Source organism: Gambusia affinis, linkage group LG19, assembly GCF_019740435.1.
Source record: "Gambusia affinis linkage group LG19, SWU_Gaff_1.0, whole genome shotgun sequence".
NCBI classification, from domain to species: Eukaryota; Metazoa; Chordata; class Actinopteri; order Cyprinodontiformes; family Poeciliidae; genus Gambusia; species Gambusia affinis.
Window position 1 is genome coordinate 5,940,670 of NC_057886.1, and position 25,236 is coordinate 5,965,905.

General features: G+C 41.2%; 3 protein-coding genes across 5 annotated transcripts in view; all 3 read right to left on the reverse strand.

Annotated features, from left to right (window-relative positions):
- On the reverse strand, window positions 1-4,309 carry LOC122822157 (immune-associated nucleotide-binding protein 9-like). 2 transcript variants are annotated; one of them, XM_044100605.1, is made up of 3 exons: window positions 3,131-3,172; window positions 2,855-2,910; window positions 1-2,223 (listed from the first exon to the last, which is right to left on the reverse strand). In XM_044100605.1, exon 3 carries the CDS (start codon window positions 2,183-2,185, stop codon window positions 461-463), a length of 1,725 nt encoding a protein of 574 aa, XP_043956540.1. In that variant the 5' UTR covers window positions 2,186-2,223; window positions 2,855-2,910; window positions 3,131-3,172; the 3' UTR covers window positions 1-460. The 2 variants fall into 2 exon arrangements, with proteins under 2 accessions (XP_043956540.1, XP_043956539.1); XM_044100604.1 differs by lacking the exons at window positions 2,855-2,910; window positions 3,131-3,172 and adding an exon at window positions 4,080-4,309.
- Window positions 4,310-5,205: 896 nt separating this feature from the next.
- Window positions 5,206-16,257, reverse strand: LOC122822158 (coiled-coil domain-containing protein 134-like). 2 transcript variants are annotated; one of them, XM_044100606.1, is made up of 7 exons: window positions 15,627-16,257; window positions 9,729-9,860; window positions 9,516-9,637; window positions 8,220-8,304; window positions 7,913-8,094; window positions 7,262-7,333; window positions 5,206-5,895 (listed from the first exon to the last, which is right to left on the reverse strand). In XM_044100606.1, the coding sequence occupies exons 2-7, from the start codon at window positions 9,829-9,831 to the stop codon at window positions 5,770-5,772; spliced, it is 690 nt and encodes a 229-aa protein (XP_043956541.1). In that variant the 5' UTR covers window positions 9,832-9,860; window positions 15,627-16,257; the 3' UTR covers window positions 5,206-5,769. The 2 variants fall into 2 exon arrangements, with proteins under 2 accessions (XP_043956541.1, XP_043956542.1); XM_044100607.1 differs by lacking the exon at window positions 15,627-16,257 and adding an exon at window positions 9,945-12,743.
- Window positions 16,258-18,155: 1,898 nt separating this feature from the next.
- LOC122821954 (meiosis inhibitor protein 1) overlaps window positions 18,156-25,236 on the reverse strand; it is a 34,449-nt gene continuing 27,368 nt past the window's right edge. The window contains exons 12-17 of the mRNA XM_044100289.1: window positions 24,733-24,814; window positions 24,384-24,490; window positions 22,916-23,047; window positions 19,584-19,696; window positions 18,531-18,553; window positions 18,156-18,414 (exon numbers count right to left, since the gene is read on the reverse strand). Coding sequence (XP_043956224.1) covers window positions 18,377-18,414; window positions 18,531-18,553; window positions 19,584-19,696; window positions 22,916-23,047; window positions 24,384-24,490; window positions 24,733-24,814 — 495 coding nt within the window. The 3' untranslated portion in view covers window positions 18,156-18,376. The remainder of the gene's footprint in view (window positions 18,415-18,530; window positions 18,554-19,583; window positions 19,697-22,915; window positions 23,048-24,383; window positions 24,491-24,732; window positions 24,815-25,236) is intronic.

Sequence of the window (25,236 nt, forward strand, 5' to 3'; positions counted from 1 at the left end):
TTTTGTACCCTGTATTATTAACAATTCTGGATGCAGAAATGGTGGCAGCCTTTTGGATATCTCAGAGTTAAGAAAAGTATGTAAGCTGTTTTTACTGCTAGCAGCGCTCTTTGCTAATATAGGTTGCAAAAGCTGGTTTATTACACCAACTGTGTAATTATTTCATCATTTACTACAGCGGGTGTGATGTCACCTCTACTACTACTACTAAAAATAATGTAATTGCTTTTGGTTCCAGTGGAAGGAGCAGAGGCACAAGAAATGGTGCAAAAAACAGAAAAGCGGATTTCAGGACTGCAGTCGAGATTTTCCGTTTCCCTTTTTTTATCTTTTCAATGAAATGCTGGATCTTTTAATTCGTATGAAATATGAGGCTACACTATATCCCACTGCATCACAATGGACAGTTACATGAAGATGATCTAATTTACAGGCTTTGCACTCTAGATTAAGTCCCAGTTTATTTGTTCCAGTAGACTTCATATGACTTTCTCTCTGAATAACTGGCCTCTTGAGTGCTGGTACCAGATCTCACTTTCTCCTTCACCACCTTCACTACCAAACCACCAGCCAGAGCAATACCTGCTGCCGCTTTTCCGATCTCAGCCACTGCGTTTAAGATCCGAGTGGTTGCTGCCACAGTACCCCAGTGCGCCGACGCAGGCCCCGCTACTTCACACACAGCCCCCGGTGGGACACTTGGAGCTAAGGCTGCGGAGCACAGAAGAGCTCCTGCAGCTCCGCCTCCTGCAGAAGCCACCGCAGTTTCTGCTCCACCGAGGGCCGCTGCTCCCTCCACAGCTGCACCCAAAGCGGCTCCAGCTCCCATGGCACACCCCACTCCAGCTGCCACTCCCACAGCAGAGGCTCCTATCACGCTCACCTGGCCCAGGGCATCTAAAACGCCCTCCTGGGAACTCGTGGCCTCGCCGCCAGCGACAATTCCCACTGAGCCGCCCAGGACCCCTCCCGTCGCCGCCCCAAGAGCCACTGCTGTTTTTCCAGAGGCCGCCGCCACTATGGCCCCAACCGCTTTCCCAACACTGGTACCTCCAGCTACAGACATCCCTGCCATCTGTCCCGCGGCAAAACCAACAGAGTTCCCTACGAGAGAGGCCCCTGCTGCCGCCGCCAGAGGTGCAGCCGCCCCAAACATGGCCCCCACCGCCATGCCTGTTGCCCCGGCAGCCACCAGGATCTTCAGCCTGTCCAGCACTTTAGCAGACAGAGCGGCTTCCCTCCTCAGGCGGCTCAAGGATGAATGTTTAGCCTGTCTCATCCTGCCCATGCCCTGATTCCTGCCTCTGAACCGGTCTCTGAGGAGTCGGAAGGGGTTCCTCCTGCTTTCCTCCGTCCATCTCTCAACCCTAAAATCCTTATCACCCCCATCCGACTGCAACTCACACTTTCTTCGTTTTGCAACTTTGCTACTGTTCAATCCCTCCAATCCCTCTTCCCCCTCTGCTTGCCCTCGCTCCCTCAACATCCTGTTCTGCTCCTCTGTGATAGCAGCCTCTGCCTCTAGAAACACCGCACTGGTATAAAACCCTCCGTTGTTCTGCTTGACCATTTCATCCACCTTCCTCACCAGCTCTCTAACCTGCTCCGAGTTATTTGGCTCTCTGTTGTTGAGTACATGGTATCTACCCCCACACCTCTCAATGAGGGCTTTAAGTCCATCAGGTGCCGTCTCTCTGAGGTACTTTTCGATCCCAACCCCGTCCAGATCGTCCCCCCTGGTAAACAGAACTACAGTGTGGTTTGAGACCGCGTCGGCTCCAAATATGTCACCCAACTGGCAGACCGCCTGGTTCTCATTGTCTGTGTAGCGTCCGACTGGGACCACGAGGAGGAATGCGTGTGGACCGGGAGCTGACAGAGACACACATTTGGCTATCTCTGCGTGGGTCTGCTCCACACTCAGGTGAGTGTCACCAAACCCTGGCATGTCAACCACCATTATCTTCCTCCTCCGCGGGACAGTGTTGCCTTCCTGCTCTGCGTCTTCTTCCATTGAAGCAATGCCCAGCTCACAGATCTGGGTGACAGAGCTGGCACTGATCTGCGACAGGAACTGCCTGCAGCCCAGGATGGTGTTTCCAGACGCACTTTTTCCAGACCCGGTCTTTCCGACAAGGACTAGTCGGAGCTCTTCGCCCCAGGTACCTTCAACGTCCTCCTCCATTTCACCGGTCTCTCTGTTCTTGTTGTCAGGTGGGAATACTGTAACAGGAAGGGTAATTACACTAAATTACTATTTATTAACATTACTCATTTAACAACAACTGCCTTGGGTAATGTAGAATTTGAGCAGCAATGAAGAATACATCTCCATCTCTCAACCCAAAAGTGCGCTAAGATTTTGGGTGGCGACGAGAATTAGACAATTTTCAGTTTGCTCTGCCTCAAACGGTTACAGGAAACTCAAAAACCCTAAGTTTTTTGGATCACCATAAATGGTGATAAAAAAAAATCCCATATTATCATGACTTAGTTGTTATCAACCACACTCTTCAGTGCGAAGACTCTTACTGAATGAAGAAGACTGAGTGAGGTATTTTCAATATCACTAAGTGTTAAAAGAAGCTGAGTTATGTAAGAAACAATTTTAAAGAACACTGGACTGATATGCAAAGACATGTCTGTGGTTCATTTTGGCTGCAAGGCAGTGAGAAAGAGCAAGACTTCAGCAGATAACAGTAAGAATGAACATATTACAGCAGTGTTTGTTGCTCTGTTTTATACCCTTTGTCTATTCTGGAAAAATATGTGAAATCACACATATAACATCCAAAGACTATCACACAATTTTTTTTACCTGAAATATTACTTTGTATCTAAAATTAAAACATACCTAATAATAAAAAAACATCAAGTTGGTGATTAACATCAGTCCAGAAGCTTCAGCACCTATACATTAAACAAAATACAATGAATAACCCTAAATAAACCAAGCAATAGCTCTGAGTGAACAGTTGACAGCGGTTAAGAGCTGTAAAATTACAACCAGCTAAAAAGCACATTAAATGTGGTAACAGTAAAAAACATGCACAAAACACAGCAAAATTACACATAAAACCCTGAATATAGTCAAATTTGTCTAAAATATAGAGCTGAACTTAATACAAACCACACTTAGCAACAGAAAAAGCCATTACTGGTTGCTGTGGTAACCACCAACTGTTCATCGCAACATAGCATAACTAACATAGCAAATATAAGTTATTTTCAGAAGAAAATATTTTTTTTTGACCGACCAAATTGAATTTAAAGAATAAATAAACCAATTTTGACAAGTTTCACATGTGTAATAATTTTTAAAGTAACACCCTGTTATACATGCTGGCCGCTGATGGCGCTGAAAACGGTTAAAAATGTTTACATAATTGCTTTGCAGTGACTTGTTTTCTCACGTAGTGGAGTGATTGAGCCATTGCTCCAAATACAAATAATTAATGACTGGTCGCAGCTTAAAGGCTGGAAATAAATATCTTAATTGCTCTTAAAATAGGCAGTTCTAAAACATTTTCATTGAGTGTAGGGTGTCTGAAAATGGCTTAGACTATATACACAAGAAGGTTTATTAAATTAGCCTTGATTTATTGCTCTAGTTAAGTAACATTCAGTGCTGGAAGGATTTCTCTAGTATCTGTGCAACTTTCTCAGACGCAAAGTTTGCTTCTAACTCGAGCCGGGCCTGGATTACATTTATAAATTTATAACCTGATTACGACGTAGCAATACATGCCCTGGATTTGTAAATGCGTTCATCTCTCTACGATGTATGTAGCCCGGTAAATATGTCGAAAATCACCTTCTACTTCAATTTAGCAGAGTTGTTTGTAAACAGTGACATGTTTCTGGCTCTTCAGGAACTTTCTGCACAGAAATGTCGAGAAGCGTCATGTAAAACCGTCAGCGCCGATTTATAATCACGGCCAACACTCTTACAAAAGCGAAACGTCACGAATCAAAAAGCAGTAATCACGTTTAACCAAAAGAGGAAACATTTATCATCGGATCAGATTATCTTCGCGCTACTGTTAGCATCTTGCTAACATAGAAGGCTATCATCTTACCTCGCTCCATGTTCCAGCGGAAACATTTCCCAGGCTAACAGCAGTGTTATTTCCTCCTGTAGTTTATTATTTGGCTTCCAACCTTTAAGGGAATCCCGTCAGAGGTCAGCCTGAGTCTGAAACACCAACATTTGGACTTTGTTCGCTTCAGAAGGCTGTTAGCTGTCTGCCCTCTGTTGGCTGCTCTCTGAAATCTGACACAACACAGGCCTGTCGACTTCTCCATTAGAACATATCAGAATCACTTTATTTCATATGTCTTTAACAAAATGGCTTGTTGGTCTTGCAGCAATGATATCGTTTCTCTGAATATACATATAACTTTTTATAACAGTCGCTCTACTACTTTAAAAATCACACCGACCTTCAGTTTCATAGATATAAAGCATTAAATTATGGAAAACTCTCAGGTAAGATAACAAGAAACATGTTTAACAGAGACAAGGTGAAGGCCCAAAATTTATATTCTGATGAAACAGAAAGAAAGAAATGTTAATAATCTTTTAAGCATAAACAAATACAAGGTAAATAATTAAAAAAATGCAAATGTAGGCGATCCCCTTCAAAATAATAAAAACATCATAAAGGTTTCTTTTTCAGGCAAGCAAAATAAGAGCCGTCCCCACAACTTTAAGCAGCAATTACAGGGAGATTTTTCATTTTTAGAAAAAAAAAAAATGACAAAGTAGTTGAGCTCATCTCCCACTACAAAACAGGCCAAGGTTAAATGAGGTCAAATTTATAATTGTTTAAATAACGACACATATTTAAAGCATATGGGGTTTTACACACATTAGATCTGGACCAGACAATACATTTAGGGGTTTGTAAAGTTCTGAAGTAAACTTTTTAAATGAATAATATGCCAAAGTTCAGTTGCCATATAACCCAATACAGTGCAGGAAACTGGAAAATCTGTTGGCTCACCTGGTAAAGATGTGTATATTGCTCTAAATTTATATTTTTCAATGCAGCAGTATGATCTAGCACTAAGAAAATGTTGCTAAATATTATTATTCAGTTTATAATTATTTAACAAAACCAACAGAGGACAGATATTGGTGCTTGTAGTGATCTCTTCAAAACAAGAACACAAAGAATTTCTTACACTTTGATTTTTTTAAAAAATTGATCAATTTCAATTAACTTCAATTAACTGTTTTCAATTGTTTGGGAGTGAATAAGAAAACGCCTTTTTAAGGTTCTAACATCAAAAATGTAAAAATGCCCGGACTTTAACTGGAAACTGAGTTCGGGATTTTCATTGGAAGCAGGTTTGAGCATGAACTAGGTTTTTCTAGTGTCGGATAAAAGGTGCATTTCCACATCGTTACCAGGCGTGCCAATAAATCCGTCCGCCTCTGTAAGTTTGACTTTCCGTTGTTTTCCCAGAATCCTCCTGGAGTACAAAGTTAGATTCTCCAATTAGACATCGGCGCTGATGTTCAAGCCTCGATCAGAACCCGACTAACCTCTGAATAAACGCGTTATCGTGTTTCACAGCGACGGCTCCTCCGTCCTTTACGTCGGAGCGCCTTCACTTCTGTATGGTACAATGGACGGCAGCGTTTGTTTCCTTCACCGTCGCCGCAGTCTGCATGTCGGGTCACTCCGTGTGGACTCCTGTGTTCGCTCCTCCAGATCCTCCCGCTCCGGTTCTCTGGCTCCTCGCCACCGCCGAGGGGTGGCGCTATAGTTCGGAGCGAGAGCGGGAGATGCGGGGCCCTTTCCGGATTTCTTTCCTCTTCTCCTCCTTCCTCCTCCTCTTCTCCTCCTCCCTCAGGATCTTCTGGAAAGCTTCGGCCGTGTGAAGAACCTGGGGGCGGACGAGAGGGGGTCCGTGTTGGTATGAAAGGTGCAGCTTTTTGTTTTATTCTTGAGAAACGTTGTGCTAAAACAGATCGTCACGGGGGCATCGAGTCAGATTGATTTCATCCGACATTCAAAAAATATTCTTTTAGGTTTTGTTATTAAAAAAATGTGTAAAAAATATTTTTTCTAAAAAAAAAAAAAAAAGAAAATTAATGCAATGACGCACTTGCAGTCTAAAACGTAAAATTCCATGAATTAAAGAAATGTTAATGTAATTTAGAGAAATTAAGTCTTCGATTAAAAATAATTACAAACTTGAAGCACTGAAATAAACTCCTCTACTTGCCATAAAAATATTACGCATCAATACATTAATATGAATGCCATTATTAAAGCACTAGCTCTCAAAAATAGAAAACAAATATTGCATGTTGTTGTTTTTTTTTTAAATTTATTTTAACCAGCCAGTTTTGGCAATTAAATGATTTCTTTTGTAGATAATACACTTAATGTTTCCATGTCACATTTATGCAAATAACATAACATTGCTGTAACACTACAGCAATGTTATGTTACAGAATTACATTGCTGTAAATGTAATTCTGTGCTTACATTTACAGCAAGCAAAGAATATCTTCACATCGTGAAAAACAATAAAATATCGAACTGTAAAGGGATTTCAGCGTCAGGGAATGAGGGAAAAATGTAATGAAGTTACAATTGAAATGACTTCAAAACATTAATTTTCACAAGAATTCAATGCACAAAAAAAATGCACACAGGACAATTATTGTTTCAATTAGGGGAAAAAAGAAACTAACAGTCAAAGGTTTGAAAACTAAGTAATTTTTTTGTGTATATTTCTTTAGTCCTACAGACAATGTTTCATGAAAATCTCTCTGGTGCAGCGCTAGCTTAACGCTAGCGTGATTGCTCTCTGTTTTGATTTGACTCGTTGATAATTTGGCTCTTTTTCTCCTCCTTAAACTTCATATGAAATGTTTTAGTAAGTGCTTCAAAGGAAACAGGAGCTGAAGCAGTTCATTCAGTCCCGCTTCCAATCTCAACATCATTGAAAAGTCGCAAAAACTCAGAATTTTTAGGGTCAACCAAGATTTATCAGCTGAATAAACTGATCTGGGAGGCCAAAAATACAGTTTTGCAACTGATAAAAGAAAAAAAAAAGTATATATCTATATATATATATAGATATATATCCTTTTAAAAATAATGAAGCACATCCCTACAAACAAATATTGTTGTAATAAAAAGGAAAGAAATTTTTATATTGAAAATAGACGTTAGTGTGTCAGAATCAAGAGCAAACCAAAAATGATAAATGTAGGGCAAAATATCTGCATCATACTCACATCGTCTCTCTCTGTGCGGTATGGATTTATAAAATCTGGGGATTTCTCCGTGATTCCCAGCTCCTGCGACATCTGAGAGACGAACAGAAAAGACGTGATGATGCAGGAGAATCAGGAGATGAAACACTTCTTCACTGAAGAGACTGAACGTGGGATTACTGTTGCACCACTGTGGGGTGGAACTCACACTTTCAGGGAGCAAACTGCCGCTTTGACCCAATTAATCTACTCTGTAATCCTCTCGGTAGATTATTCAAATTGCTGAAAGAGTTGAGTTAATTAACATAAAATCAGAGGGGCACCGTTTCAATCAGCGGCGCTCGTCTCTGCTTCAAAGGCCAGTCTTATGCGCATCATGGGAACAAGTCAAAGTTAATGCCGGTGTTTCTTTTAGCGACAAAAAGGCGCGCTTCATTTCAAAATGTCCCCCGGGAACGTCTAACAAGTTAAGTACGTTTAAAAAAAAAAAAAAATAGAAACTTCAAAATGAAAACAAAGCAAAAACAAGCCACAAACTGAAACACGGACAAGTTTCCAGAACGTTAGCAAATTCTGACAGGAGTGCCACTGCCAGACACAGTGTGTGACAGAACGGGGAGTGTGTGTGTGTGTGTGAATGTGTGTGTGTGTGTGTGTGTGAATGTGTCGTACGAGTGTGAGGACATGCTGGTGGGCTCCTCCTGTGAAAACTCCGGTCTGGTTGCAGAAATTCAGCCCCCAGCGCAGCAGCCCTCCCCAGTCGGCGTTGCGGTCGTAGTAGTGGTGGACGATGCGTGGGAAGCGCAGCGCCACGTCGCCGAAGAACGCCGTGTTCTCCACCACATGGGAGTAAGCTGCAAGAGGAAAAACCCAGGTTGCTAAACGCGCTGACGCAACGTGGGATGTTAAGCTGCAGCATAAAAAAAAAAAAAACGTAGGCCGGATATAATAATAATAACTAAAAAAAAGTGAGTCAGACCTTCTTTGATCTTATCATCCAGAGGGAAGGGGTCATCAGGCTGCATGTTAGCCGCCACTAGGATTTGTCTGGAGTCCTCCAACACCTGCAGGTTAACGACAAGAGACCCAGATCAGAGTCAGCTCAGACGCCCTCCAGTTTTCCCACATTTGAGTAACGTTACTCCCGACCCCATCAGGGATAAGGGTGAACAGAAAATGGGTGGATGGATGATTAACATAACACAACCTCCAACGTGCTGCACTGGGATTTTATGTGACAGTTCAGCAAAACTGTTGAGAGGAAGGAAAAGGGAATCGTTTTCCAGACGTTCCGGTAACTAGAGTCTGAAAAGTGCGGCACACTTAATGGATAACTGCTAATCATGCACTCCGAGCAAAACAATATGAGGAAAAACATGCAGCAATGAAGGCAAGTCCTGCGATAAGCGTATGATTTATTTAAAAATAACGGCAATAACGATTAACCACAAATACGAGGTTAAAATAAAGTGGTGGCAGCATCATGCCGTTGTGTAACAGTGTTTGGGAAGCTGATCAGAGTCGGTGAGAAAAAGGGTTCATCATCCAGCTAGAGAACAACCCTAAATCTAGCCAGAGCTGCAGTTTTTTAGTTGACAGAATGGCTCAGTCAAAGTCCAGGCCTAAAGTCAATTGGGAAGGATGGAAAATCCTTGAACAGAGATGCTCTCTATTCAATCTGACTGAGATTGAGAAGAATGGGCAACAATTTAGTTTGAAGATGGTAGAAAAAAAATATCTAAAAAGACCCACAGATCTTAGTTGCTAAAGTAGGTGATTGTACGAAAGGAGCTAAAGAGTTTTAACGTAAAACAATATACAAATTGAGTCTCCTATAATTTCCACGTCACAAACAGTGCCGCTTTAATCTAATGCTAATTCTCCCCCCTCTTGGTATTTCTACGTGATACTTTCTATCCACCGACTGGCATCAGCGAAACACTCCATCACGCTAACATGGAGTGGTGTGAAAGTGCTGACAATGGTTTTCCTGCCACCGAAGGTTGCCTGCGCCTGGTGTCCTTGTGCGGATGCACAGATAACTGTCTGCTGGGAGGAGGAGGAGGAGGAGGAAGAGGACGAGGAGGAGGAAGTAGACTTGTAAATCAAAAAAGCTCCCGGAGTGAAATCGTGCCGCAAGGACTCTGAATTACCATTCAAATGAAAAGACTGTGTGGAAGGCGTTTGCATTGTCCGAACAAAAACAAAAAAGAAGACATCTGAACTCTTAGAAAAGGTGCATTCTTACGCCGGAGGAAAACGCAAGAGGTCCCACCTTGAAAAGCCCCTTGAGCATGATGTCTATGATCTTGTACTGCTGGTTGATGTCGTTCAGCTCCACGAGGTTCTTCAGGGCGTTCAGCTGATCCTTCCTCTTCGTCTCAAACAGCCGCTTGTCTGACAGGAGGAGGTCAGGGAGAATCAGAAGCAGCACGGATTCTCTCCCCCCCCCCCCCCCACCTCCCCTGCACACCGATCAGAAGGATACAGATCTCCAAGTTGGAGTCGTGTCGCGGTCTCTGCACGTCGGGGTCTGCCGAGCCGAGGGCGAAGGCGGCCAGGGCCAGGACCACAGCGCTCACGCTCCTCATGGTCACCAGGGGGCAGCAGAGAAGCGCTCCTATGGAGGAGAAGGAGCTGTTGAGCAACGGCTGCATCTCTCACTTTAAGGGTTGTTTCAGTAAGTTTAGCACAAAGACCTCACCTTAAGTCACATGACCAGCCAACCCAGTTTAAACCACAGGACAGGAATCTGCCTCGGATGTTTTTCCACTTTAACTGGAATGGCTTTTCTCGCTCCTTCGCATAATGTAGCAACTTTAAAATTCTCCGTGGAACCAGAGGCAGCCGGGAAAAACCCTCAGTCCAGCTTTAGTCTCACACCTTCCTTACACATTAAGGCGTACTACAACTGTCATTATTTACTAAACACAGAACAAGCTCAAATAGAAAAGCCATTTGTGAAAAAGCTTTCTGTTACGACATTGCTTTGTTAACTGTGGAAATGAAAATCTTGACTTTTGGATGGGTCAAAAGTTTATCACGTTTATCTCCAGAGTTAATTAATCATCACCGCTCCACCACTGTGCCTGGAAACTTTGGTTTTCATGAAACATTGAACATCTCTACTTTGGTTTCTTCTCTCCTCTGCTTATAACTAATTCAGATGCAAAATGAAATTGCGCCGTCATATTCTTTTGAGAGAAAAAGAGGCTTTCGTCCTAGTAAAAAGCCGGACCTGGTGGGCGGGTCCGTGTCACAAAAGAGCAAAAAGGGACAGTGGCTGATTTTCAGACCTTTAAGGAGGTTGGTGGATAAGATTGGTTTTTCATCTAAGCACTGGCCAAAAATTTGGAAACTTGGACCAGTTTTCAGCCTGAAAACTGAAAAATTCTCAAGGCCTTCGCATCTCCTGGGTGTTTTACAGTTTCTCTACGCTCCGCATAGCCTGAACAGGGTGTGAATGTGCTGGAAAATCCACTCCAGGGAAGGCTGCTAGCTGCCTAAAATGTTTCCCACTGGTGAATGACTATTGTCGTTGTAGCATGAGGAACTTCAGGTTGGTTGGAAATGGCCTTGTGACTGTTGCCAGATTAAAAATTGTTTCCTTAAACTACTAGCTGATGTGTTTTAGTATTTCCACCTGATCCAGAACAGCAAGTGCTTCTACAGAGGTGGCAACAAATCTGCTATGACCAAAAGAAAAAGTGCATCCATAAACTTTCCCTTCTAAATCTAGTGGAAACAAGCAGGATATAATTCATTTTTCACACAACGTTCCTCGGTTTTGTTTAGAAATTGACGACTAACTGGAATCATATACATGTGATTAGATTCAGGCTGATGAGGACCAAATCATTTTCACTATGTGCAGAAGCACTAGAAAGGAAATGTTTTTAAGTTTTCAAGCTTTTTGTTCTCTTTAAACTAGAAAAAGTCAATGCAGCCTCGACTCTCCTGCGCAGTGCACCTTGAAGCTACACAAAAACCGACGTCAACTCTGTTGTCTCTGCAGGTAAAACATTCACAGGTTACCACAACCCACCGTTAGTTCATTTCATCATCTCTCAAGTCCTGGACCCTCTAAACATGCTGGAAACGTCACTGAAATGACAGACGATGATATGATATCTCGTTCCTTTTCCCAAAGCACTTGGCCCATCCCCCTAACTCCTCTGATACTTGTACAACATGTAATAGAGAGACACACAGGGGATATACGGTCAATATGGAGGAGCAGAGGGCAGCCGGCGTTCGTAAACGGGGTCCCTTATGTTCCTTTTAAGACACATTTGATGTCTGTCGCTCGCTTAATCCCCAGAGGAACTTTTACAATCTCTGCACCGGACTCCTGCTCGGCTCAAGCCCCACTGAAAACACGGGGTCTATATAACACTTTCATTCGTCTGCCACTCCTACTTTCCTTTCCTCCTCTGGAGCTTTTTAAAAACATTTGAAAGGGACAGATAAAGACGAGAAGGAGCGCTAAAAATAGAAACCAATAAATGGAAACATCCCGAAGCTCATTTTTAGACACCATTAGCAGAAAACTGAAGGAGGACTGAACAATGCTCGATGAAAAACTACAGGATATAATTCACATAACGCATGCATAATTTAGCAAGGGCGCCGAGACCGTGAGGAGGACGGCGAGAGGGCTCGGAAAGGTTGAGCGGACGGGAAGCGGTACAGGGCATGAGAGGTAAAGATGGGGGCTCCTCCGGGAAAACAACAGCTTTCCTGGTGAATATTTCATCCTCCTCTAAGACACGGAGAGCAGAGCAAGTGCAACATGGATCAGTGGAAGAAGATAATGAGCAAGTGGGACTTGATTTCTGCTCTAACTGAGTTAACCTCTACAAGCTCGGGTGCCTGTTCTCAAATCTGAAGCACTAGGAAGTAAGCAAATGTCTCGGGGTGTGAATGTTAATTCAGACTTAGCAATGCCCCTTGAGAGTCTCACTTGAGACCAATGAGGAAAAAGTCACACTTTCCGTCTTCGGAGAGCTGATCACACAGACAAACGGTAATCATTTCCTCCCCTACAGCTGCCTTCTGTTAAACAGGAGGCTCCTGACGCATCCTGACAGCTGCTTGGCAGCTGCTCAAACGCTCCAACTCTGAAGAAGGTCTCAAGATATTATTTCTAGAGATGCGAGTGTGAGAATTTCATTTTTTAGCAGCTATTTCTGCGTCGTTCGAGTGTCTCATCCGAAGATGAAAGAGCAGGAGAAGGTTTTTTATTTCGCAGTCAGCAGAAACAAGAGTTCCTGAAGAAAGCTGAGTGAAGACAATTGCTCATTTAGGGACTATTATTTGGACAGCCTCCAAGCTTTTTGAGAAAAGCTCCTCTAAACGACCCAAAGTGCTGAGAGGAAGCTTCAATATTTCGCCTTCACCTCTGACCAAAACCAGGACGGTTACTGGCACAATCAGGAAATCCTGCATGATTCCTACACATTTTTAATTATCAACTTCCAAACATTTTACTCAAATTTCAGACCATTAAAAATAAAAACGTTTAATGTCATATGTTGTATTATTTTATAGCGATTGGGGTTTAGTATGAGTGTGCCGTCAGCGTCCAAAAGCACCACACATTGCGTACAAATGGTCAGGGTTTTATAAGCCTGGCGGGCCACCAGGCTTTACTTGTGCCCTCACCAGGCTAAGCACGGCTTAGTTAAGTTTTTTAAAGACTTTACAGTTGGCGTTCAGATATTAATCTTCCAATATTTCAATAGCACACAATTATCAATTGATATTTTCACATTTCCTGTCAACTTAAAAAAGCTTTTAGCTACAAAAAAAAAACAAAAAACTGTGGGATGCTGCATGAATGACTGTCTCAGCGCCCTAACCACCAGGCTTAACAAATGTTCTGGGGAAACCTTGAGAGATATTTCACCTCCTAACCCACAGCCTCTCATAAGAGACGCAACTTTGTAAGAATTTGCGGATTGTTTGATTCTCAATCAACAATTTTAAACTATAATTAAGAATAAGCATTTTATTCTTCTGACATTTTTGAGATTCTTTTCTCTTTTTTTTTTATCCCACTACATTGAGATCAGGATCTCTTAAGTTTGACAAATTTCCATATCTTAAGATCACAAAACCAGTTCAATTAGGTCATTTTCTCAAAGTAAGGTCTCAAGCTTTTAACTCATTACCTTTTTATTACATCATCTCAATATAACGAGATGTGCAACTCTTGGTTCCAAATGTAGCTGTACTGTTGTATTATCTTTGTTTTTGTTACCATAATAGTTTCATTTTCATGGTGACCTTATATTTCCAGTCTCATTATTTCAAGATAATAAGATGAAGACAGTTATGTGATGAGAATATTTTGATTAGGTCATAATCTTGAGACGGGATAAGTTGCAGTAATGCAATATTTATCTCATGTTTACTGTTTTTTTTTTTTTTTTTTTTTTTTACTGAGAAACAAGTATTAAAGAGAACTTTGCTGTGATATTAATGAGTTGACTTTCCACAAATACAATCTCTGTTTCCTTATTTCTAAATCTTGTTGTGATTACAGTTTCATCGTGTCATTCTCTTAAGACAGCAAGGACTCAAGCTCGTTTTGTCATAATTCATTTCAATATTTCATCTTGATTTAGAGTAATATATTGGACCATTTGATGCAAATGTAGTGATAACAGTTTGGCTCGTTCATTATCGCAAGATAATAAACTAGTCAAGTACATTTGGTTTCATTATATCACTGAACTCTCTGGAGAACATGGTTGATTAAAGATCTCCAATTAATTTTCTAATAATGAAGGTTTGAGTGTGTTATTATTTTAAGATGACCAACCTAGAAAAAGCTACATAAATGTATCACAGCAGGAAGTAAAGGATCATATATTTATAAACTCTATTTATATTTAAAATATTTCAAAAATTACTCTATTACACTTTGAGAAGGATTTGGAAAAACAAACAGTTTTTGTAATTTTCCATTTTCAAACCAGACTTTGAAAACATAAAATCATTCTTCTTCACATACTTTGAGTTTGTGCAGGAATCCTGGTAATGTGCGTCCACGGGCTCCCAGCCTATCAGAGCCAGAACAAAGTGCTGAGACATTAATAAGTAGCGTAAGCAGGACATTAACACCAGATCAATCATCTCTAATGTGGCGCGGGTCGCACAGAAACAGAGTACAAACGCAGCCATTAGCTGTTAGCAGGAAACTCTAATTACACAGGATGATAGTTTTACACTATCCAAGTCATCAGGAAATCTACTGGTGGGGGTTATTGGATCTACCCAGACCAATATAACAGAGATTGTGACACACCACACACTGTGCCTCTCGAAAATGATGATTGGTTTCGGCACTTCTAGCTCCATAAACGTGTCCTGCGGCGTGATTCGCCTTTCATTCTTTACGGTTTAAAACAGACGCCCGGCACACAAACTATACAGGATGGCTGATGTTCGCTGGGTCCAATCCAGGTTGTCTAACACACATTCCTGTGCAAAGTGCAGAATTCAATGGTTTTTCCTGATGTTCAAGCATCCAGGTGGGCTTGTTTCAGATTTGCTCTGAAGTTGGCAAGGTGCCCCGGCAATGTGGAGGGCTAAAGACGGCGGAGAGCTCGCCAAAGTCATGTAAGCCCACATGAATCTCCCTCCCTGGCTGTAGATTTCCTTCTCTGCCAAACAACAGCCTCCCGGGGCTGACAGACTCAAGTTTGGGTTTCGTGTGTGGGAGACTCAAGAGTTCTGCTTTGTCAATTAGGCATAACCAGCCTGTAAAAACGTGCTTCTGCTCTGCGCTGTGGAAATGCATACAACAATATCCAACACACGGCTACGCTCTGATGCACTTTGACAAGGACTCTCCAGCATCTATCTCATGAGGCTCGCTGACCCTTGAGGTGAATGGAGAAGCAAGACGCTCATCAGACAGACAGCTGGATGTGCAGCAGGAGGAGATGCTGCTGCTCCCCCTCAGGCTGCGTGCCTGCTGTGGGAGGCATGAGGCTCAAGGACTGACACTTCATCTTTCTCTCTCTCTCTCTCTCTCTTCATCACATCCAAGACGCCTCATCTCGTCATCAATCATGCAAATCCACGGACATGCGTGATGATGGTGTCTGAATAAACAGTGTCACGCGGACCATTAATTAGATTGCTTAATTGATTACACGGTCCCCTTTTCTGACCCAACTCTAGGGGCACATATTCATTAGTTTCAATCTCAACAAAAATACAACAACGAAAGGAAAAAAAATGCGATTATAGTGACAAATATTCAAATAGGACTTTATGAAGGATTTAAGCGGCTTTTCGAAGCAACATTATCAAAGCAGACGAAGAAGGGATCGAGCTCCGGACGTTGCAGCCACGCAGCCCGAGGTCCACTCACCGTGTTGTAGCGAGGCACGGCGAGCGCCGAGGACAAGCAGCGATTAGCGGGCAGCGTTTTGCTCCACGGCAGCGCAGTTTAATCTCTTCGGATCCCCCGCACAAAGCGTCAAAGGAGTCCGTCCGGGGAGCCGCCGCGGAAGACGGGACATGCGGTTCGCCCGACTCGATCCTCAGGTGACAGCAGCGGAGGCGGTTCATTTACATGCGGCTCTCGACGCTCCACTCCACCAGCGCCACGATCGCACCGGCTGGCTTGACTTGGACGAATGACAGCGGCCGGGCAGGCGGGCGGGCGCTGAACGCGGAGGAGGAGGAGGAGAAGGTTTCCACACGGCGGGTTTACACAGACGCACCGAAAGAGGCTCACAGTTTCCTCATTCCATGTTGACGTCTCAATTAGTCAAGTTAAAAATAATAATAAAATATACAAAAATGAGAGGCATATATTTAAAGACAGGATCGACAAAAGATCAAGAGAGAGTTAAAGTAAATTTAAAACCGGTTTGGGGAAACTGTAGCACAACAGGGATGAGTTCTGGCTGTTATCTGCCACGTAGAAATTATTGCCACCATGCTAAAGTAGGCGAACTTTTTCCTGCTTTATCATATTACAGTTCGCTAAATCTTTAATGAATTTTAAATGCTAAAGTTTTTTTTTTTCACATATAAAAATCTGAAAAGTGCGGTGTGTTTTTGTATTTGGTTTCTTTTAATATCTCTAAAATAAATAAATTAAAAAAAACCCTGCTCCAATGAATTGATTACATTCAGCTGTTTTGTGAATGCGTCTTGTTAGAGAACATGATTAGTGAACAAACCTTAGCAGGTCACAAAGTGATCCAAATCTGATTTTTTTATTTTTTATTTTTTGCCCTTATGCCCCAATCATATATCTAATATTTTCATCACTATATGAACAAAACAGATCAGATTTTAACAAATGTGACGAGGGCACGTAAACATGTGGTCCTAAATCTTATATGCATCGGATCTGTTCAAATATGGCCAGGTTGCATCGATCCGACCTGTACGCCATTGATGCTCGTCAAAACGTCTCTGTTCTCCGTATGTGGAAGAGGGAGGAAAAACAACAACCGTAGCGATAATAATGAGGCTTAATTTTTTTATTTATTGTGCCAGCCATAATTGGACAACTTTAAAATCCTCAAGATATGCTTCATCATTAGTATCCATGTTTACTAACACTGAGCATGCCTTTTGGCTGATAAATGAAGTTTTTTCCTCCTATCGGTCCACTCATGAGCTGAAGCTTCATTGGCACAGTAGAGCTGGTTTGCTGCACTGCCATCAAGTGGACAAAAAGACCTATTGCAGGCAGAATAATAATGAGTTAGGATGAGATTTTGGTGTAGGAATCTTTAAACTGAGTAAATAAAAAAATATGTTGTGAGGCCAGCACATACATTTTGAATATGATCCTAATCATAGCCTTAGTCTTTATTACGCAACAGCTGCATCAAAGGGAAAGCAGAGAGGGCTGTTACATGAATGTGCTTGTTTTAATTTCTAACTGTGTTTATGGCACTAGGGCAACACTTTATTTATTCTTGCTTAAAGATTAAAAAAAAACTTTTCCACTGAGCCAGGCTTCAGGCGGTTTCTGAGATGATTTCGTCTGCTTTAGTAAATAATCTAAAGCGCGGGAGAAGTGGGCAAAGCTAGAAAATTGCTACCCTGATCGCACCCTCGCAAAGGTGAAAAATGGTGGTAGTAGGGTCATGATGTGGGGATGCTGCTCTTCAGCAGGAATGAGGAAACTGGTAAGAGTCGATGAGGAGATGGACAGGGATGATTAGAAGTCGGAAAAGGCTTCGGACTGGGAAAGAGTTGCACCTTTCAGCTCAAAGTTCAGACCTAAATCCAATTGAGAAGAGACATTTGGAAAGTCTATTGTCACGAATAAATCTCAATTGAAGATGGAACTTCACTTTGTTTACAAAGAAGCAAAGGCAGAAATCTTTGTCATTAGAAGTGTGAAGTTGGTAGAGACATGTCCCAAAAACATGCAGGTGTAATCCCATCAAGAAGGCAGCCACCAAATGCTGCCACCAGGGGGCTGAATCCGAATGAACCCCACTTCTTTGGGAAAAAGGAAAACTGTGAATCAGTTTCCCTCCGTTTCACATAAAATCCCAATAAAATAAGTAGAAGGTTGTAATTAAGGGTGAGATAATTACTGCATTGTTTATCATTATTGAAGAAAAAAAAATAAGATAGGAGTTGTGGTTTATTGTTATAAACAAGTGTTTGCAAAACTATATTACTTTTGCTAAACTATTTTTTAATGCCACAACAATATTTTTGATAAAATATTTGCTCCGTATCATCCGTCCCTAGATGTGACACAAAATGTGAAAACGTTTGAGGAATGAATGCTTTTGCATTCACGTGACGTTCATTTTTAGTGCACAACAGTAAGAAAGTTTATAAATGCCTCCGTGAGTCGCTGAAGATGTACAGTAAACAAAAAAACAAAAAAAAGAATAAAGCCGGTATTAGCAGTCAGTCATGAACAACAGCAGCGATGGTTTATTTCACCCAAACAACAATCCACGAGCAGCAAATACAGCAAATTGTTGCAGAAAAATGTCACCAAGGATATTTTCTGTTCTAAAATGACATTTCTTGCTCTCAGGAGCGACACCAACATCTGCTCCTTTTTGGCAGCGAAGGCCTTCGTCTCTGCACAGACAATGTCAGATCGTTTTGTTATTTTTTCTTCTCCCTTCAACAAAAAAAACCCCTCATCGTCATCTGCTGAGCGACTGTTGGACAAATGAGGTACGGCGAGGAACACAGCCGGAAAGAAGAAAAAAAAGAGATTTAGAAATAAAAAAGATAACAGAAAATCAGGCTGTTTTCAGAGAGAACGCTGACATACAGAGGGACACATCACCGACGTTTCTGACGGGATGAGTTAAGGGTCAATGAAGAGGTCGAAGGCTTGGATGTGAATAATTTAGCAGCAAACGCTTTAAACAAGAAACAACTTTCTCCAAAATGAGCCCACAAACACTTATTTACGTAGATATTCTGTCACAGATCACAGAGTTTAACTTATTGTGAATCATTTGCATTCTTTTATCGCAGGTCAGATTTCTTTAGCACAGCAGCAAAAAGAGTCATGAGATTAAAATCTGTATTAGCAAGTCTGTAGAGGTACAGCTAAAACAAATTATGAAAAGGTTAAATATTTCTTGTCTCTCATTTCAGAAAGTGAAACTCATATTACAGACTTATCACACAAAGTCAAATATTTCCAGCCTTCATTTTTTGTATTTGTAAATTTTGTAGTTATAGCCTACAGATACTCAAAAGCCAAAATTCAATGTCAAAAAAAAATTCAAAAGTGAAAAAAAACAAAAAAAACCTCCTCAAAAGCTGCTGGCCTTCAGATTTTAGATGAATTTCTTTTCCAACACACCTGAATCAAACGAATGGCTCATCACCAGAGGTATCGAATTTATATAGCACGAGTTTTACTTTCTGAAAACATTGAAGCTTTTCATGACATTCACATTTTTGGAGCTGTAAGCTGTCTCAGAATAATAGTCAAAAAAAGAATAAACATCAGATCTGTGATGGTATGTGTTAGAAAAAGTGCTGACGAACGGGATAACATAGCCGATTATGTTGAAAAATTCAACAAACGTTAAAGAAACTTCAAGAAAAATCCACTAAAAGGAAGTGTTTAGACATAAACTGCAGTATGGGCCTGTTTAATTTGAGCATATAACTGGTATATATGCTCTTTATTCAACTCAAAAATACTTTCTTGATCCCAAAATGAAATGAAATGTTTTAACTCACATTTTACAGAAATAATCAGGGTCTCGTTTAGGAGTTCTGCAGGTTCTGTGTAAGGAAGCGTTTACCACCTACTGGATTGTCCGACAGTATTTGATGTGAACGAGTTCGATTCACTTCAGGATACAAAATGTTGGACACGCTGCGGTTCTCAGCAGATGCCTGTGGTCCGAGCGACTCCGCCATTTTTCTCACTCTCAGCTTGTGGTCCTCCGTAGGAAGTGGAACGCTGCTCTGGATCTAAAAGATCGACAAGATCTTAAGTTTAAAGCCAGGTGAGACCAGTGACACCAACAGACCTTTGAAGACTGGGATCCTCTTTAACTCGGGGATTCATTGAGGACAGGAAAGTTGAACTGAGCTTAGAGGAGGACAACGACCCGACACGGCCAGAGCTACACTGATCAAAGCATGGTAATATGCCAGAATGGCCCAGTCAAAGTTCACTTGAAAATTGATTCTTTCACATTTTAACTCAAAAATTAGTTGGGAAACCACATATTCTTTTCTTTCACTATTATCCACCCCTTGGTGTCGGTTTGTTGCTGTAACCTGAGAGGATGTGGGAACGTTGTGTGGCACAAAATTGGTGTCAAATGTTTGTGCAGCAAAATGTTTTATTTGTGCCGCTATCATTTTAAAGATAGTAAGAAATGTTTCCAGAGGTCATGAAAGATCAACCAGCCCCTTCTTCAAATCAGATAAAATTGGCGTCAGTCAACTCGACTACGTTTGTGGCGGTTTGTGCAGCAAAGGTTTTTGTTTGTGCCGCTTTGGCTTTGAAGATATTAATGAAAGTTTAAAAGGTCAAAAAGTTGACCAGCCCCCACACTTTTACAAAATCAAGATTACCTTTAAAGTTTTATCAATTTCTTCAAAGCCAAAGCGGCACAAATGCAGTCGAGTTGATTGATGCCAAATTACTTGATTTGAAGAACGGGGGGGGAGGTTGGTTGACCTTTCATGATAGCGGCACAAACAAAAAAGTTTGCAGCACAAACGTTTGACACCAATTTTGTCTGATTTGAAGAAGGTGCGGGGCCAACGTCACTCAGGTTCTCCACCTCCCAACACGAAGCTGATGTAACAAACTGCTTTGTGTGTTTTGTACTAGTTGCTGAAAACAGAACTGAGGCTTTTGAACATCACTTGGAATAACAGACTGCCTTCCTAAACTGTCTGCACTCATTAAATATTAAACCTTTCATAAAACAAAAACTGATTACTCCATCGTAGGTTAGCAGGAATAAAAAAACCGCTGCTTATATAACGGCTCTTTTGTCCAATTAGAGGGGAAACGATTTTTTAAATCACATGTTCTGGGTTTTAATCTGGTCAGATGTTCAAAGGCACGGACGAAAAAGAAAGGAAGATTAAAGCTACATAATATCATTTTGAATGTGAAACAGATGGAGGAAGCAAAGGGAATCAGAGTAGAAGTAAAGGCAAGAAGGTGAAAAATCACCAAATGTATCCAACAAATGAAACAAACAGAGACGTGAGTGAAAATCTTTCAAGCGCCATCACGTTGATAAAGCCAAATGTGCTGCCAAAGACGAGGCATTGGACCAATCAATTAGTCATATGGAAACACACTGACTGTGAGGCTCTGTAGTCTTCCAGTGAAGACTGGTAAACAAACCAGAGTTAAACTGGTCAATGTCCTCAAAGCACGCAGACACACAGGTGACTGATATGCCACGGCTCGAAGCAATCATTTGTGAACACGTTCGACTGTGAAGCTTAAGGTGTGTCGGTTTTAACTAATGGAGATAGCAGCGGAAAACATAAAACAAGCTGTGAGTTGCAGAATCTGATCAATCAAAGCTTTTGGAAATATAAACATGTATTTAAAGGAACAGTACGCGAAGGCACAGACAGCCTGACGCATTTGCATGCAATCACATAGTTCATGACTCACTGGGAGCTGCTCCAGTGAATGTGCCGTCATGCCATCATTCTGTCACTCTTGTACTCTGAGCTCTTTACTGAATACCAAATGCAGTTCTGGTCATTTCTGATTCAGATTCAATCTATTCGACCTGACGCCGTCTGCATTTTGCAACGTGCTCAAGCGATCCCAGCAGGCCTTGCTGTGAAGCTGACAAGGATGACAACGAGGATGCTGTTTAGGCGGCACGTTTTTTTAGCGAGGATAATCTGAGTGACGTGGCAAAACGACGCCAGCTGCGGTGGACGTTCGTGTCAGAACCGGGATGAATATAGGAAAATGACACAATTAAATTGGTTATGTCTCCCAAAAATTACAGTTGCACCGATATGATGCCAATATCTCTATCTGTACCAATACTGAACAAAATTCAGTCTAATTCTGTCCTTTGTGCTCTCAGCGACGTCAGGATTTATGGTTTATTTTACATTATATTTAGATAACCTAAGTGCTCTTTCTGAATCATTTAAAAGAAGGTTTGTTGCAGTTTATTTTTTTACATTTTTGCCCAAGTTAGTTAACCTGATGTCTGAGTTTCGTCGTTATTTTACTGTTATACTCCTATCTGAACTGACTGAACAAATCAAAGTTGTATTGTTTTCACATGTTTGACCAAGAGTATGAAGCTAATGGTGCATGTGCTCTACCGGTGCAGAGTTATCAAATACATTTGTACAACCAACCAGTACATTTATGTCTGTATTTTTATTTTATTTTTTTTAAAAACAACAAACGTTTTAAGACATTTCAGCTCTATTTTTCTGTATCGGATCAGCACAAAAGCTCATAAATCTATATCAGTACCAGAAGTTGAAAAAGTGGACAGGGGCATCCCCAACTGATTTATATTTATTCAGATTGAAATCATAAAGTGTGAGGCTTTTATGTTAACTAAACATGCACTGGGAAAATTGGCTAGTGACCAGAATAATGTACTTGTTGTGCATCTTCTTTTGTTTGCAACAAAATATGCACAAAGAGCCAAACAAAGGCTCTAACTGATTTTATACAGGAAGAAAAAGGAAACGTAACTTATTCCTTTGCAAATTTACTCAGTTTCCAGTGTCACGGCACACATCTCTATCTCGCCTGCTGTGGACATAACCGCATCATTATCTTTAATAAATGTAATCATACTTGAGAAGACCCTTTTCAACATCATTTGGTTTCTTTATTTGTTTGCGTCGGTATTGACAGAGTTATTCTGAAAAGCTGATCACCTGCGACACGCTGCTCAGGTAATTACCGCCCCATTGTGATAATTCGGTTTTGCAATTAGATTGCACAAACATTAACCCGTAATCACTGCCCTCAGACTAGTTTTGATCTTTCCATAAATCTGCGCTCATAAATAACGTGAAACACCCCGAGGCAATAAATGGCATATTTCTGCTGGCCGACGACGCGCCGCTGCTTTGAGGTTCCACGGCGAGAAAATGGCGGTCTATAACGGTTCCACCTGTTTGGATTCTGTCAGAATCCTCACAATATTTGTGCACACAGCTCACCTGTGCAAGAAGCAACCTTAGCGCCTGTGCCGCCTCGTGGTTGAGCTCCTTTATCCCACTCCTCTCCACAGTATCAATCACACGGAGCAGGTCCGGCTCCCACAGGACCGCTGTGCTGCCGTACTGCAACAACTGCAAACAAGGCACACAATCAGAAACCCCCCCCCAGAAAAACAGAACCCTCCGCAGGCACAGCAAGAGAACGAGGTTTCGAATTGTGAAGAACTGAGTCGTCTCTGAAACATACAGGCAACCATAGGTTAGTTAATATTTTATGAAATGTACATTAGGGTGGGATTTAAAAATAGTGGCCATCTTGTCTTGCAAATGGCCACTATTTGCATTGTGTTGCGTTAATTTAATGCAACACAAAATGCATTAAATTAGGTTCTTGTTTCTTTCACCACAGCACAAAGTTCTTTGAAACTGGTCATGGTTCCGTGCAGCAGACTGAATGTGTCACTAATTAACAACATAAGGACTGAAACACCTAAACAATCCTGAACAAAACTGACATTTTTGCAGTGTTGCATACTATTTATTCAAGATAGTAACCATAAAAACGGTGAGTTATCTCAGCTACTGAGCCTGTTGGGTCTGAAAGCACGTGTTACACCAAGCGGTAACATTCGCCTTTTTCTTTTATTTGCATGAGCCGTCTTGAGTCTAATCTGTAGGATTATCTTATATTATTCATGTTAACTTAAATGACAAATATGGAATTCTTCTTTCGCACATTGATCACTACTCGGGTCATGATTTTATTTGTATCATTCCTCCTGCGTTGCAAGGGTAACGCTCAGAAGGAACACGGCAAATGTCACGGTCAGACAGTGGCAAAGTTGGGGACTGTCCCGTCAGACCGTCAGTACCCAAAACCACACACAAAAAAATCTTGTAAAAGCAGAACAGTGTACAGACTAACAAACTTCTGGGGTCCAAAATGACCCTGTCTCTTAAGACCAGGGGAAGGATACACGTGCTATTTCAAGAAAGTACTTGAAATTGTTTTTCGGACTTTAAATATACTGAAAACATGTTATTGCAAAAATAAAGCTTATAAAAATATTCAACAGTGGCCACAGCTTTTTGAAAAATGTGCTGCAAAATCAGTAATTTTGAAGCACAACAAAGTTTTTTTGTGTGATTACAATCGCACAAAAAAACTTTGCAATGTCTTGGAGAGTCTGCAAAGTGAACAATTAAGGTGGCACTTTATTTTCCCAAGACAATTAAATCATGACAGAAATCTCAGATGTGTTGGTTTGTTTTAGGACTAGAGATATCTAGTAGTTCCAACTATTCCTTCCCACCAATATCTGAATCAAACATTCAAGAGTTTTTCTGTAGTTCTCTTGCATTAACCTACGTAACACGATGTCATTTACTCTGGTTATGTAAACACGTTTACATTACGATGCACATTAAATTTATATGATCAGAGAAGCGTTTGTGGGAAATATCTTACAAGTGTGAGGAGTCTGAGAAGAGCGGGGTGCAGAAGGCATTTCTCTCCTGAGCTGAAATTGCAGTAGAGGAGGAACTGAGACCAAGGCTGACACACCGCCTGCTTGGCTAATTAGAACAGGAGACAAACCAAAAAAAGAGGAAAATGAAAATTCACAGTCCAAACACAGAAAACTAAAAGCCTAAAATGTTCTAAAACATCAAAGATTGTAAAACATGGTTGTGCTGCAGTGTCTACAACAGGAATAATATATATACATATATATTGATTTGAATAGAAGAACTTGAGGGCTGCATGTCATAAGTTCAATGCAATGACTTATTAATAAACTATTTCAGCTGTTTTGTACCTAAATCAGGATTCTTTCTTTTCAGGAAGCCCAGGAGGGAGCTCAGACAGTTGACCGACGCTCTCAGCAGCAACTCGTGTTTCTGAGAAGGAAAACATCCAACAATACAGAACTAGAGAGCTGAAATTATGACTTATCTACTGAGAAAACTCATGTGAAAATATCAACAGCTCATGTTTACAAAAAACTGCTGCGAACCAGAGACTTCAAGTTGTCTTTTGGGGATTTTATGAGATTGACGGACCGATATCGAGGTCACTGTGAAGTGCAAAGAAAATTATGCAAATTACCAAAATATCTGACATAATCTGTGAATTTCTTGCAGCCTTTCTGTGTTCGTACTTTAAAGAACCAGCTTTCGTTACAAATCTTTTGTGCTAAGTCTTGAAGACATATCTTTCCTCCTTATTCTGCTTTGCAAAACACCTAAACCTCAGTCAAATGCATCTATGAACATTAATTTCAATGTCCTGCAACAGACATCAGGACTTTGATTGTACCAAC